The 14,573-nt window shown below is 56.9% G+C and overlaps 1 protein-coding gene across 1 annotated transcript in view; it reads right to left on the bottom strand.

Moving 5' to 3' along the window:
• Nucleotides 1-858: 858 nt before the first annotated feature.
• Srrm3 (serine/arginine repetitive matrix 3) overlaps nt 859-14,573 on the bottom strand; it is a 32,804-nt gene continuing 19,089 nt past the window's right edge. The window contains exons 11-14 of the mRNA XM_027952977.2: nt 5,544-5,896; nt 4,895-5,119; nt 4,639-4,776; nt 859-2,475 (exon numbers count right to left, since the gene is read on the bottom strand). Coding sequence (XP_027808778.2) covers nt 2,247-2,475; nt 4,639-4,776; nt 4,895-5,119; nt 5,544-5,896 — 945 coding nt within the window. The 3' untranslated portion in view covers nt 859-2,246. The remainder of the gene's footprint in view (nt 2,476-4,638; nt 4,777-4,894; nt 5,120-5,543; nt 5,897-14,573) is intronic.

Here is a 14,573-nt window from a genome sequence, read left to right as displayed (position 1 = left end):
CACCCCTGCAATCCCAGCAATTTGGGAGGCTGAGGCAGGAGGATCACAAGCTCCAGGCCAACCTCAGCAATTTAGTGAGAACTTGTCTTAAAATAAATAAAAAGGGCTGGGGATATAGTTCAGAGGTAGAGTGCCCCTGGGTTCAAAAAAAGAAATCTATTACATTGAACCCCTCTTCCAGGCCCTCCTCTGATGCTAGGCCAGGCCAGTGTTGCCCGGTAGTGGCCATCTTTTGAACTCTCTTCCTGCCACTGTGCTGAGGACTGCCAATGTAATATTGCATTTTGGCTTCATCTCAGGCCTGTGTGTCACTTAGCAGGAAGTGCAGGGGGCAGGCTTCACACCCTAGTGCTGCTTCAGCCTCCAGAACGCTCTGCCATGCGATGAGGGTCCTCCAAGCCTCTTCCCTCTGCTCTGTGCCCATGCACTTGTTCTCCTTGTGTCCAATTTCATTCTTTTTTGGCACTGGGGCGCTTAACCACTGAGCCACATCCCCAGCCCATTTTTATATTTTATTTTGAGATAGGATCTCGCTGAGTTGCTTAGGGCCTCGTTAAGTGGCTAAGGCTGGCCTTGAGCTCAAGATCCTCCTGCCTCAGCCTCCTGAGCCACTGGAATTATAGGTGTGTGCCACCGCGTCTGGCTTCTTATGTCCAATTTCCTCCCGCTTGAGCCTCAGGAGGGCTCTGTGGACTTGCTCAGAGGCAGTGGATACATATGCTCGTCCCTGCATCTTGGGCGTCAGTTCTTCTCTCTGGAGTACTGAGGAGTCTGATCTCAGTCCGCATGGCAGGGAATGACCCCAGGCCTCCCTGCCCTCCCCAGTCTGCCCAGATGCCCACACTCACAGAGGCCTGCTCTCACCACGTGCCATCCGGGCACTGAGTGTTTATTATTAGAGTCCAATTTTTATCCGCACCGCGGAGTAAGAGGGAGGAGGAATAGAGAGGGGGGAACCCGGACCAGACCCCAGACCCCTCCCCCCATCAGCGCCCAGGGCATCTGCCCTCTTGGGCCAAGGAAGACTTTGTGAGATCCCTGAGGGCCCCAGGAGGAGGGGGCTGGGAGCTGCAGAATAGGACTGGGGGCCTGCGTCCCCATCGGTGCCAGGGCAAGGCCCTGGGCCTAGATCCTGGCCTCCCTTCCAAGGGCTGCACTACCCCCTCCCTGGGGAGCCTTGGCTGGCCTGTCCCAACAAAGCCTGGGAGGAGGCGATTCCCTGGGCAGGCCCCGAGGGCACAGGCCCTGAGGGCACCATACACATTTCCCTATGCCTGTAACCCTGGGCTGTCATCTAGTCGTGTCCCAGACTGGCACATGCTGCCCTTCTCTTGGTGGGGCCCGATGCCGTTGACCCATCTCCAATCCCTTCCAGCTCCCTGTGGCCAGCTCTGTCACCCGACTGCACTGTTTTGCCCATGGTCACAAGTCCCTGTGCCATCTTTAGCCTTTGTCGTCTTCCATCCCCTGACCTGACACTCTCTGACCTCAGGGTCAGATGAAGATGTGGTCTTCCACCCCCACCTCTTGTCACATGGAAGGCCTGGCTGGTATGACCTTGGCCCAGGGCTGGGATGGGGATGGAGGGAAGAGCCTGGCCTGGAGACATGGGACCTGAGGCTGGGGCTTTGCGGGCTGCCCAGTCTGGGCCCTCCTGGGCCAGAGGAGAGGTTGGGGGAGGCTGTGGGACCAGCCACCAGCCCTCAGCCAGGGTCCTTCTCCCCAGCCTGGATGGTGGTGCACCAAGAGTTAGGCCATTCTTCCTTCTGTCTAGCTTAGACCCAGCTTGCTGGATACCTCCTCATCTGCCCAGTGAGAGAGAGAGAGGAGAGGAGGGCCCTGGGGAGTAGGGAGAGGAGGTCTGGCCCTCTCCAAGGTGTGCCTGGGCCTACGAACGGAGGTGAGGTGACACAGCAGACTGTGAACTCATGCCATTCTCTGGCAGTGGTTCCCAGCCTGGTGAGCTGGCATCAAGCAGGAAGGGGACAGGGTGATCCCTGTGTTCGAAACGGCTCTTTGTTCCCTGGACATGAAGGTGGGCAGGAGGCGGGCTGGGCACCCTTTCTGAGCAGCACAATCTGGCCCCTCCTACGGGCAGGGCACCGGCCCTCACGGTCTTCCCTGGTCCCATCTGCCCACGTGCTGGCCCCGGGACTTCTTTGTTGCGGTGGGGGTTGCACCCCCTCCAGGTCCTGGGGCCTGGCCTCTCCCTGTGCCAGGGGACCCCAAGCTGGGTCTCTCTGGGCTCAGAAACCCCCACTCTCAGAGCTGCTCCGGCTTTGGTAGCTGGGACTGGGGGTCCGGGAGGGGCTGCGTGTGCGGCTGCGGGTCCCGCGACTGCGACTGCTGTAGCTTCCGTGGCTGTGGCCTGGGCTGGGGCTGCGGCTGGGACTCCTGCTTGAGTAGTCACTGCTCAGGCAGCTGGAGGAGGAGGAGGGGCTGGGCCGGTAGTAGGGGATAGGACGCTTCCGGGCACTGCCAGGGGGAAAAGAGCATTACAGGTCAGCCAGGGCAGAGCTCTCTGCCCTCTGGGCTCTCACTCAGGTCCTGAGCCCCATCTAGCAGTGACCAGGGCTTCCTGCCTCAGTGTCCCCTGAGCCCTGGCCTCAGAGATGTCCACCCCCTCCAAATAGAATTTGAATCACTTGCCCTGTCGATCATTTTGGTCTTTCTCACCTGTCCACCAGGAAAGGAGCCAGGTTTCTGCATGATCTGAGATGTGCTAATAAATGTTTGTGGAATGAATGAAACATTTTTTGAGGGGTACTGGGGATGGAGCCCAGCAGTGCTCCCAGCCACATCCCCAGCCCTTTTTAAAATTTGTAGTTTGAGACAGGGTCTCATTAATTTGCTGAGGCTGGCTTTGAACTTGGGATCCTCCTGCCTTAGCCTCCCAAGTCCTGGGATTATAGGCGTGCGCCACCACGTCTGGCCTGCACCCAGCTTTGAATGAAACTTTGAACAGCGCTAAGTAGTGTCGTGTGTGTGTATGTGTGTGTGTGTGTGTGTGTGTGTGTGAGAGAGAGAGAGAGAGAGAGAGAGAGAGAGAGAGAGAGAGACATGTGTATGATGTGTGTGCAGCTGTGCACATGCGTGGTGCTGGGGATGCAGCTTTCACATGCTAGGCAAGCACTGTGCTGCCGAGCCCCGCCCAGCATGGCTTCTTTGTGAATATGACCAACCCTGCTTCTCTGTACCCCATGGAAACAAGAATTTGGGCTGTTCAGGTAACTCAAAGGGAACAAGGACACCCTGGCTGCTGCTGCGGTGCTCAAGGCCTGGCCCAGTCCTACTGCGCCCACTCTTCACTCAGCTACCTCCCGCTGGCCCGGAGTTAGTTTGAAGGCACGAGAGGCTGTGACCCAGAGGAAAGAAGAGAGAGGGTTAAGAGGGCTAGTGTCCCATCGCAGGGTTAATTCTGAGGAAGAAAACAGGTGTCAGTGGGGAGGAGGAGGCAGCCTGGAGAGGGCTGAAGTGGGTGCCAGGTGGCAGGGGTGGAGGCTTTCAGGTGTCTCAGGACTTCCAGCTGTGGGTGGTATGTGTGAGCCCTCTGGGTGTCCCAAGCTTAGCAGTCTGGCCTCTAGCTATGGGGTAGGGAAGGAGGTAATGCCTTCTCCTCCCTCAGGACTAGGAAGAATAAGTGTGAGAATCCGACCCTGTTGGAGTTGAAATGATGCTTAAGGAGCCCTGCTTACTGTACACACATGACAGTGGAGACCCATAGAGGCACACCAATCTCCCAAGGTTGCCCAGCAAGACAGTGACAGAACTGGGTTCAGAACTGGGTTCAGAACTTCTTCAGTAATTCTCCACTCATGCCAGGCCAATCCAAGGCTTAAAGGTGACTTTAACAAAGACAAGCCATAATGTCACCTGGAGACCCAGGCCCAGACCCCTCTGGTCCTAGCAGAGGAGCTCTGACTATGGCTTTGGCTTAACCAGCCACACCCTGGGCACAGCCTTCCTGGCTGCACGGGGTTCCTCCACAGCTGCCCCAGAGACCACACTGCTGTGCCTCCTCCTCCAGTTCCCTAGGGCTTGGGATGTTAGTGAGAAAAGAAGAGGCAGACAGACAGACAGCTGACCGGAGCAGACCAGCTCACATGACATCTCCCCGGCAGCCTGTGGAGAGGGGTCCACCGGGCCCCCAGGCTGGCCACAGGCCACTCAGCACACTGGACCTTGAGATGAAGGAGAAAAGGAGACATTATTGCGCGGAGGCGGGTGTGGGGAGGGAAGAACGGGCTCCAGAGAGATGGCTGGACCTTCCAGAGCGGAGATTCATGCCTGCTGAGGCGCCCACTCAGACCCAAGTACAGAGCTCTCTCCCCTCCATGGGCCTTCAGGCCCCGGCTGGGACCTTTCCTTCTAAGGAGGCTCCTCCACCTGTCTGATCCCCAGCACCCCAGCCCCTCCAGCCCAGCCCTTTCCCTTCTCTCCTGGGTGAGCCCTTTCCCTTCACTGAGTCCTCTTCCGCTTCTGCCGCTGTGGCCCCTTCCCCGCCCCGCGCCAGGCTCTAGTTGGCCATTGGAGAAGGTCCCCAGGCTGGGCTGATGAAACCTCATCTCCAAGGTCACCGGTCACTGACTCGGGTCAGTGGCCCTAGCCCTGCGCCCACGCCCCCCAGCCCCTCCGTACCTGGTGATGCGCCGTGGCTCCATGAAGCTGGGCGAGTCGCGGCGCCGCTTGCGGATGGGCGAGTAGCTGCGCGAGCGGCGCCGGCCGCGGGCGGCCTCGGCCTCTGCATGCCTCGTGCGGCCCTCTCCGTCTTTGTCCCTGCGGGGCCGGCCCGAGGTGAGCGACGGGACCGAAGGCCCGGCTCCTCAGGCGGGGCCCCCTGCAGCCAGCGACCTGGGTCGCGGCCACGACCTCTGCGGGGCGGGCGGGCACTCACCGGCCGACGGCTTTCTTGGGCGACAGCGAGCGACTGGGGCTGCGGGCCCTCTTCTCCGCGGATCGCGAGCGGGACTTAGAGGGCGAGCGGCTGGAGCTCCAGGACCGGGGGTGGGCACCCGGGCTGCGCGACGAGCTCTTCCCCTCAGGGCCGCCGCGCCTGCCGTGCGGGTCAGGGGACGGCGAGGTGCTGGCTGGCCGCGCGCGCGCGGGCCGCTCCTTCACCCTGGAGGCAGCACAGAGAGGGGGTTCAGCGGCGGCGGGGGTGGGGTGTCCTAAGTAATGAGGGGAGGACTCAGTGCGGGGCAGAGGTTGAGTAAGTTTGGGGAGAGTGATGAGTGAGTCCAGGGGACAGGAGGGTGTTCCTTGGGCTGGGGCGGGAGGGATGATCAGGTGGTCAGTGGGGGGAGTTCAGCAGGGGGACAGTGTTCCCTGGGGTTTTGGACCAGTGGGGGGACAGGGAGCTCCGTGGAGCGGGGCCATCCGTGAAGGGAGAGCTCCCTGGGGAGGGTCGTCCATCAGAGGGCAGCTCCGTGGGCGGGGGACGCTCAGTGAGGGGGCGATTGCTGGACGCGGAGCCCTGGTTGGGGAGCTCGGGGACCGCTGGCCATCGAGGAGGGGGCTCTGTGTGGGGTGGGGCCAGAGCTCACCGTTTCCCGTGTCCGCTGTGGCCTCGCTCGGAGCCCGGCTCGGGCCCGGGGCCCGGGGCGCCGCCACCGCCCGAGTCGCTGCTGGAGTGGGCCCGGCTGAGCGAGCGCGACGAGCCCCGGGGCGGCGCGGGCCGGGCGCGCCGGCGACCCCTGCGGCGGGGTGCGGACGCCGAGGACCGCGAGCACCGCCGCCGCCGCCTCCGCCGCCGCCTCGCCCCGCCCGCCGCGCGGCCTCCGCGGCCCTGCGACGACGGCGCGGATCGCGGGCTCGGGCTCTCCTTCCCCCGCGCGGGCGGCGTGGGTGCCGCGGCCGCTGCCTTGTCGCGGGCCCTGGGCGAGGGCGAGCTGGGCTTCTGAGGGGAGAGAGGCAGAGAGGGCACGGAGGGGCGGAGAGGGCGACGGACAGAGCCAGACGGGAGGGACCGGCCAGGGAGACAGAGCGGAGCGAGGTGGAGAATGGAGAGGAGAGGAAGAGACAGAGACAGAGAGAGAGAGGTAGGTGAGAGACAGGGACAGTGCCAGGGGGAAGTTAGAGAAGCAGAGAGGAAGAATGAGAGACAGGCGAAGAGGACAGAGCCAGCGAGAGAGCGGGAGGTCGAGGGTGAGAGAGCGGGCGGGTGGGGTGGGGGGAGAAAAGGAGAGAGGGCTGTCACCGGGCCCGGGCGAGGGCTGCCAGTCCCGGAGCATCGCACACACGGTTCCCCGCGCCTGCCCTGCCTCTGCCTCTCTGAGTGTCCACCTTCTGGCCTTAACAGTGCAGCTCATGCAGGATTCTCGGCATGCAAAACACAAGAGGGACGGAGCGGTGGGGGTGGGGCTGCAGGGGAGGGGGCTCTAGGACGGGCACCGGGGCTGGCATTGATCCCGCATGGGACGGACGATTCCCGGCAGAGAGAAGAGAGAGGGCGGCACCGGGAGGCCGGGCCAGGGCCAGCCCACCAGGCCAGGCCCCCCAGCGCAAGGGGGTGGGCAAAGGAGATGGAGGGGGTCACACGGCACACAGATGGGGGAGGGGCGGGGAGGGACAACTGAACTCAAAACTGAACCGAAGAAAGGGAGGAAAACAGAAAGAAAAAAAAAAAAAAAACCAAAAATCCACAAATGTCATTAGATACCAAACTCAAAACCAATGATCTCCTGGGGAACCTGACAGTTTTCTGTTAATATTTTTCTTTCTTTGTTTTCCGGCCCTGCAGAGAGCTCTGGAGCTGTCAGTAGCACCCGACTGTCTTTCTGTTTCTCTCTTTTCTTTTTCTTTTTTTCTTTTCTTTTTTTTTTTTTTAAGTTCTGATTTTTAAGTCCCTCTTGGTTAACGTCCACTTACCAATAAAGTGGCACTTCCTCCTTTAGTAGGTAAGGTGTGTAAGAGAAGGGAAAAGTGTGGTAGCATAAGTTCATCATTAGATTCACAAAAATGCAAGAGAGATAGAGAGAGAGAGAGAAAAACGCAACCACCCCACACTAGGCCTGAGAAGAGGCCATGCTGCCTCTGGAGGGAGGACTAGTAGCGCCCGGCTCCCCAGGCCACTGGGCACCTCTTGGCTGACTGCCAGGTAGAGATGCCAAAGGTTTTTAATTTTTTTTCCAAAAGCAGATTTAGGACACGAGGATCAGGATACAGAAAACCAGAAAGGGCACCTGGTACCATCAAAAGGGCCCTGGTTGAGGACCAGGGGTTTGAGAGCCTGCCACTACCTCACCAAGGGACCCTGGCCAAGTCCACTGTCATAGTCTAGGCCTCCATTTCCCCATCCACAAAATCAGGAGGTTGGCTTTTGCTTCCTATGTCTCTTCCAGGGCAAGTATTCCAGGATTCTCGGTGTGACCTGGATCCCCCTCCCCATCCCTCTCCCTGAGCGGAACTCACTGGAAACTGACCCCTCCTCCTGTCCTTGGGCTCTCAAGTTGTAAGAGTTTACAATACCTGTTTGTTTATAGGCCTGTCCCCAACATCTCCCCAGGCACCACTAACAAATTGACTTCAAGCACCTCCAGGGCGAAGTGGTGTCTGGCTCAGCACCTGAACCCCAGTTGTTATCAGCTAGTAAGGCCTCAATACCACTTGCTGAGGAAGAATTGCCCTCAGAGGCAGGTAGAGCCAGGATGTGAGCCCCACAGGTTAACAGGCACAGCCAGCTAGTGATTGGTGCTTGAAGCAGCCAAAGAACACCAGCCATGGCTGGTGGGAGCAACAGCCCAAAGTCAATGGGGCCATGAAGACCTGTCTGGGAGAGCCTGGTGTCCCCACTTGGAGCAGAGGCAGGCGTAGGTGGGCAGAGTGCATAGGACCTGCTGTCGAGGTACTTCTCTGTCAACCCTGGCCCTCCTGATCCCCTGCTCAGGCCTCACCGTAGGCTGGCAGAGCTGAGGTGGGTTGTTCAGCCTTGGCCCCCATCCTCCCTCCAGCGGGCCTCACCACTCCACGCCCCAGCCCTAGGTTCTCTCCTTCAGCATTCTTCTCCCTTGAGAAGAGGCAAATGAGAAAGACGTCTCCAGGATCTTTAAATTTGCAGTTTCTGTCCTTTGCCCTGGAGGGTCAAAGAACATCAAGTGAATGGGTACCAGGTGGGGAGCTTCAGAAACAATTCAAGGTACCCACCGCCCAGGTGGATGCTGGAGCCCTCCTTCAACAGCTCTGCTTGCTGCTCTGGTCAGAGAGGCATTGAGGTGAGGGGGCAGAGTACTCAGGAGTCAGGACCCAGATGTGAACCATGGCTCCAAAGGAGAGGAAGCTCAAGGCCATTATGTTCCTTCCCACATACATGCAGGACCCTCTCATCTGCCCACTGTCTTGGGCTGGAAGTGAATGGTGGTGTGAGGAGCATGTAGGGGCTGGAGGCACCCACCCAACCATGGTGCTGTCCAGCCACTGGGGTCTCAGCCTCTGAGCCAGGCCCCTGGACTGAGCTGGATGCTTCCTGACTAGTAAGTCTTGCAGCCTGGGCTCCCCCGACATCCCTCTCCTCTGCTCCAAACCAACTGGCCTGCCCCAGCCCAAGGTGACAGTAATTGGCAAACTGAGACATCTTAGGTTCAAGGTGATCCAAGTTTGCTATGATTCTTTTTGTAAGTGACCTAACTGTGGGGGGAGGGTCTCAGTTCCCCAATGGTAAAAAGCGGGTAACTGGAGTCTTTTTCTGTCCTTACAGGGTTGGCCTGTAAAGGGACTGGGAGACACGGTACCCTTCCAGATTAACAGGCTCAGAGCAGTGCATGAAAGCCTGGGGCCTCTTGGTGGTGTCCCCAGAGGCCCAGTAGGTAGAGGATGGGAAGGTGCTACTGGGTATGGGACACATAGAGCTTTCCCTGGGGTAAGACCCTTAGGCCACCCTCAGGTCCTTCTCCACCATTCCTCCAGAAGCCCCTCCACCCCCCATAGCAGGCATGGAGCCTAGGGATGAACCCAGGGGCACTTTATCGTTGAGCTACATCCCTAGCCCTTTTTATCTTGAGACAGGGTCCTTGCTAAGTTGCTCAGGCTGGCCTCCTGCCTCAGCCTCCCATGTGGCTGGGATTCCAGGGGTGTGCCCCACACCCAGTTCCTCCAGAAGTCCTCAAAAAAGGATCACCATGATCCTGCCAGAGGCTGAGCAGTGTCCTCAGCATCTAGGTCTCATTCTTCCCTCCAAGGAAGATCAGAGGCCAGACACCATGGGATTCCATACTCCACAGCTGGACAGGACTGTGGGGGCCAGAGACCTCCCAATGACTTCTAGTAAGCCTGCTCTGTTTTCTTTTTTTTTTTCCTCCTTCTTAATATTTCCTTTCTCTTTCCCTTTCCTTCCCTTTCTTTCCATCCTTCCTTTGCAGCCTGGCTGGTGCTCTTGCCCCCTCCCCAGCCACTCCTGGCCTCCAGGTCGAGTCAGGGTCACTCCTCTGTGACTCCAAAGCAGCTCATCAGTTCCTTCTGTGCCAGGGCTGGGGCCACTGTGATGAGCAGGCGCTGCCCACCTGACTTCCAGCTTCTGCTCAACAGGCAGAGATCTCTGCCAGGCTTCCAGGCTGAGGTGGGGAGGGACCACAGACCCAGGTCTGCCTGCTCACCTCCTGGTGAAGACACCCTGCAGGGCCTCACCTGTTTGCTCAGCAACTGAGCGAGTGAGTGCAGCCGAGGGGCCTTGCCTGCCTCAGAGGCCCTGCTCCCTGCTGCCACTTGCTAGCTGACATTTTTGCTTTGGCTCCTGTAAGAAAAGCTTGAGGGGAAGAGACCATGGGAGGATGTAGAAAGGGACGGTATGCTCCCCTGATCCTGGGACTCTGAGGGCCAATGACAGGATGGGAAGCTCTAGGCCTGTTCCCTACTGCCTCTCGCAGTGGTCACATCTCTCTTGTGGGGTCCTGGGCACATCAGACCATCCGCAGGGTGAAGCCTCCCGGCCCCCGTCAGGCTGGGAGGCTGCCTTTGTTCTCCCTCTGGGAAGAACAACCATTTTGTCCCCCTCCCAGCACCACCCCGACCTGCAAGAATGTTCTGAGTGGGTGAGTGCCCAGCACCCGCCCTGGGGTAAGCGTGGGGTGGGGAGTAACAGCCAGGACTTCTCTTTTCAAAGCTGAAGCTGGAGGCCCCCTGAGGCTCAGCAAGGTTGGGACACCACATTTCTGTAGACACTCCCTGGTGGGAAGGAACCCACTAAATGTGGGTCCCTGAATGCCTGCCTCTAACGCTGGTACCCTCAGTGTGGCTGGATGAGCACTGGGTAGAGAGTCACAAGTCTCAGGACCTAAGCCTGGTTTTGCCCCAACCCCTGGGGGAATCCTGGCCCCCTAGTGACAGTCCCTTTTGGATCATTCTGCACTTGATGGCACCATTAAGCTGCCTGAGTGCAGAGGTTGAAAGGAGGCTGCGAGTGGAGGGAGGGCTGTCCAAGTTGGTTAGTGGGCAGGGGAAAGGAAGCTAAGAGTCCACTTCATCCTCCAAACTACCCCACGGAGACTTTGTCAAATAGGTCCTCAAAGTCCTGCACCTGCTCCTGGCCGGCTCAACCCCTGCAGTTATTAGACCATCACACCTAAGAGATGGAGCATTGAGGGTCAATTTTAGTGCCTGTAGGTGCCCCAGAGCCCTGTGTCTCTTACCCCCAAGTTCCATCCTGCTGCCAGAAAAGGACCTGCACCCAGCCAGAGGTCAGCCTGGTGCAGTTGGCCCAGACCAGGGCGGGGAGCAGGGAAAACAGGCTCTTTCCTTGTGCCTGACCTCAATAAAAAACTCCTCCAGGATCCGGAGGTCAAGAGGCCCAGCATATCCACTCCACCATTGCCTACTGCCCAGGTGGACCCCGAGGGCCAGGGGCTGACCAAACCCCCAGGGGCTGGCAAGGATGAAGGCAAGGGGTTTAGAAGCTCTCCAGACAACAGAATTCAAATTGGCTCCACCGCAGCGCGCAGTCCAGGGACACACGGTTGGATGCTACACCACACAGAAATGCATTCAGACAACAAAATGAGAAAGAGGGAGATGGAGGAGGGCCTGGGGTGGGCAGAGGGGTTGGAGAGGAAGAAGGAGGAGATGAACTAGAAAAGTCATCAGGGGAAGTGAAGAAAACCAAATGACAAACCAGGGAACACAGATTTGCAGCTCATTTGGAGAAAGTGCAGGTTACAAATGAGTAGTCACTCAAATAAAGAAAAGGGAGGAAGAGAAAACCAACCAGAGCCAGGTTAAGAGAAAGAGAGAGAAAGAAAACCACATTCAAACCAAGCAGAGTGGCGGGGCTTATCTGAGATGGAGCGGGGGCAGCGCACAGCGGAGCCGGGATACCTACCTTCTCAGTGGTCAGGGACAGGAATGCAATAATAAAAAAAGAAAAGAAGGTCTCCGCATTGGGAATGCAGACGGGGCAAAGACAGTGACACTCCTGCACTCCCCCTCTGAGCCAGCAGATGGGCAGCCAGTGTACGGTGGTGGGTGAGGGGTCTGGTCCCAGGGATGGGAAGGGGCTTTTGCCCAGCCATTTCTGTTTGCTTTTTTTTTTTTTTTTTTTTTGAACCACAGGCTTTGACAGCCAAGCTTTCCTCAATTCTTTACACAACAGGAACCTTCCAGAGAGCATGCAGGAAGCGGCTGATGGCAGCAGAACCACAGCGGGGTAAAGAGGCGGTGGCAGCATGGGAAAGAGGCCCATGCCCAGGGAGAGGGGTGGAGAGGAAGAGGGATGGACAGACACAGAGAGGCAGAGACAGAAACAGAGAGAGGAGAAGAAATGAGAGGACAGATAAAATGACGAAAGGAAACAGACACAAGGAGGCAGAAAGACAGACAGGTGGACGCAGACAGAAAGAAGAGAGAAAAGCTAAAGCTGTTTAAACAAGGCCGGAGTGGACAGATGTGGCGGAGGAGGGGGGTGCATTTAAAAGGGAAGATAACCACAGCTTCAATCGGGAGGACTGGTCCTGCCTCAGATCAACCCCTGTCCCTGGCCCATGAGCGTTGGCATCGTTTTAGCAAAATTCATCCTTCCTGCCTTCTGGCTCTGTCCTGGGAGAACTGCAGGGCCGCAGTCTCCTATCCTGACCGCCCTGCTGCAGCTGTGGCCGCTGCTCCTCCTGCAGGAGGCAGGTCAGGGAGGGCCAAGTACCTCTTCTTCAGGTCACTGGAGGCTGCCCACTGTGTGATGAAATGTTGGCCAGAGAGAGCACTGAAGGTTTGCCCTGAGACTTCTCTGTCGCTATCACCAAATGGTGCTCCCTCCGAATCTCCTTGACACTTTTATTTATTTATTTATTTTTCAGTGCTGAGGTCCAAACTCAGGACCTAGCCCTAGACACACCCCTAGCCCTTCCTTGACCTTTCAAGGCCAAAGCCAAGGTGGCCCCAATTCTAAGAGGGCAAACTCTGAACACCCTTTATGGCCAGGGTGTTGGAGCCTGAGTGGGGGAAGCTAGTACCAGCCTGGCTCATCGAGCTGAAGGGAGCCTGGCAAAGGCTCCAGGTGACACCAGACAGAAGCACTTCTCTCATGAGGTCCCCTGCTCAGCATTTTACTCTTCTATCCCATGCAGTGTATCCTTGAGTGGCTCCCTTCCCTCTCTGTGCCTAATTTTCTGTTTCCCTGTCTGTACATGAACTGGACAGCAATAATAGAGTGTGCTTCTGGAACATGGGGCCACTTGTGCCCTAGTTCTTCAGTATGGGAAGGCCCCAGTTCTAGGGAGTTGGGAGGACTTAAAGCATTCCATAGACCTCTGGAGGGTTCTGTAGGGGAAGGCTGGAGCCAAGGCAGCCAGAATCCTTCTCCCAAATCCTTGTCCTCTGTCTCAGGGCTCCCATCATATTCTTTCCATTTACTACCTCTCTACAGAGGGTCTTGAGGTCAGAGGCCTTAGGTCTACTTTATCTTTATTTTTTTGTACTAGAGACTGAACCCAGGGTGCTTAACCACTGAGCCACGTCCCCAGCCCTTTTTATTTTTATTTATTTTTTTTATTTCACAGACTCAGAAGCACTGATTTTGCTCATTTAAAAGTGGCAACAGTTCCAGTGCCTGCCCTGGGGTGCCCTGGGTGGAGGGGGAGCTGCTGATGATTTGGCAGAATTGGTGTGGATGTCATTTCAGTTTAGCATTTATCTTCCCTTTTAAATTCTGATAATGAGGGGAAAATAAGTATAGAGAGACATGTCTATGATTAATGTTCACTTAAAATTCAAAACCATCTCTGCGTTAGGAAGAAAGGTTCCCACAGTGACACACACAAAAGCAAAATTCTAGAACAACACAGAAGAGAGGGGGGAAAAAACAGCCCAGAGAGATAGTTTGCATTTCTGTACACTACACAGGAAAAATGAAATAAGGAAGGAAAAAGAAATACGAACAAAAACCAAAATAACAGGAAAAATGACATAACCTTCCCCACCCTCTTCCCTTGCCGGCTAAACAAGAAATGGAATCACAATATTACCACGTTTCAAATGGGAGAGGCTAAAAAACAAACAAAAACATAGACGGGGTTAAAAATGTTGAGCTTTTTTCTTTTTCTTTCTTTCTTTTTTTTTTTTTTTTTTCCATTTCTCTCTCTCTCTATCTCTCTCTTTTTAAAGGTAGGTCCAAGAATACCACCCCCAGTACTTTTGTCCAAAGCCCTTTTTTTTGTAGTTGTCATTAATGGTCAAGTCCGTGACACCCCAGGCCCCCATCTCGCCTCTCTGGATGGGAGAGAAAGGGGCCTCATTTAACTCCCCCAAAAGCATTTTCAGGCAAAGAGGGGATGCCAGGGCATGTTAGAGCCCCGGGTGTTCAAGGCCCCAGATCTCCCAAGTCCTTGGACAGGAATAGGATTTGGGGCCAATGCTCCGAGCAATGTGAAAGCATGGGCCCCTGGAACACTCCTGGGGCCACATCCTCATGGAGTACCATTTGGGAGGGAAAAGAGACATGGGTGCTGCGGAGTCTCCCTCCCCAAGGCTAGGTCCTCTTCCTCATCGGCTTGCTCAAGTCAGTGGGGGTATTTTGTATGCAGGAGGCCAGGACTCTTGCAGGGGTTGGGTAGTTGTTCAAAACTCCAGAGCCAGGAAGGGACCAGAAGGGGGAAGGGGCTCTCAACCCTGGTTTGAGACAATCTGTGATTGTGTCTCTCAGGAGGCCCCAGGAGGAGGCGATGCTGAAGAAAAGGCGTTTGGGGCTAAGCAGGTTGCAGGGTCCCAGTCGGCATCTTGTCTAGCCTTGCGACCCTGCGCTGGGGAATGACTCTGTGCTCAGGCAGGTGAGGGTGGCCACGCCCACTTCTGGCTCCCCCCATCAGCTCCAGGGTCTGTGTAGCTGTCCCTGCCACGACTACCCTCAGCTACCCTTGCATGCCCTCTCCCAAGACAGACCGGGCCTTCGGTTAGACCTTTCCCATGTGGCCCAACCACAGTCCCAGAAGCCAGCCCCAGAGCCTGGATCTTTTTCAGGTGGGACAGTCTAGAGACAGGTAATGTCCTTCAGTAAAAATCAACACTGAGATCAAGAGACATTTATCGGCTGCCCTTGCCTTTACTCTGAGCCCCCCCCCCCACCCCCCCAGGGTGTTTGAGAAAAGAAAGGGAGTGGAGGG

Source organism: Marmota flaviventris, chromosome 19 (assembly GCF_047511675.1).
Source record: "Marmota flaviventris isolate mMarFla1 chromosome 19, mMarFla1.hap1, whole genome shotgun sequence".
NCBI classification, from domain to species: Eukaryota; Metazoa; Chordata; class Mammalia; order Rodentia; family Sciuridae; genus Marmota; species Marmota flaviventris.
This window is presented reverse-complemented; position numbering and strand designations above follow the sequence as displayed.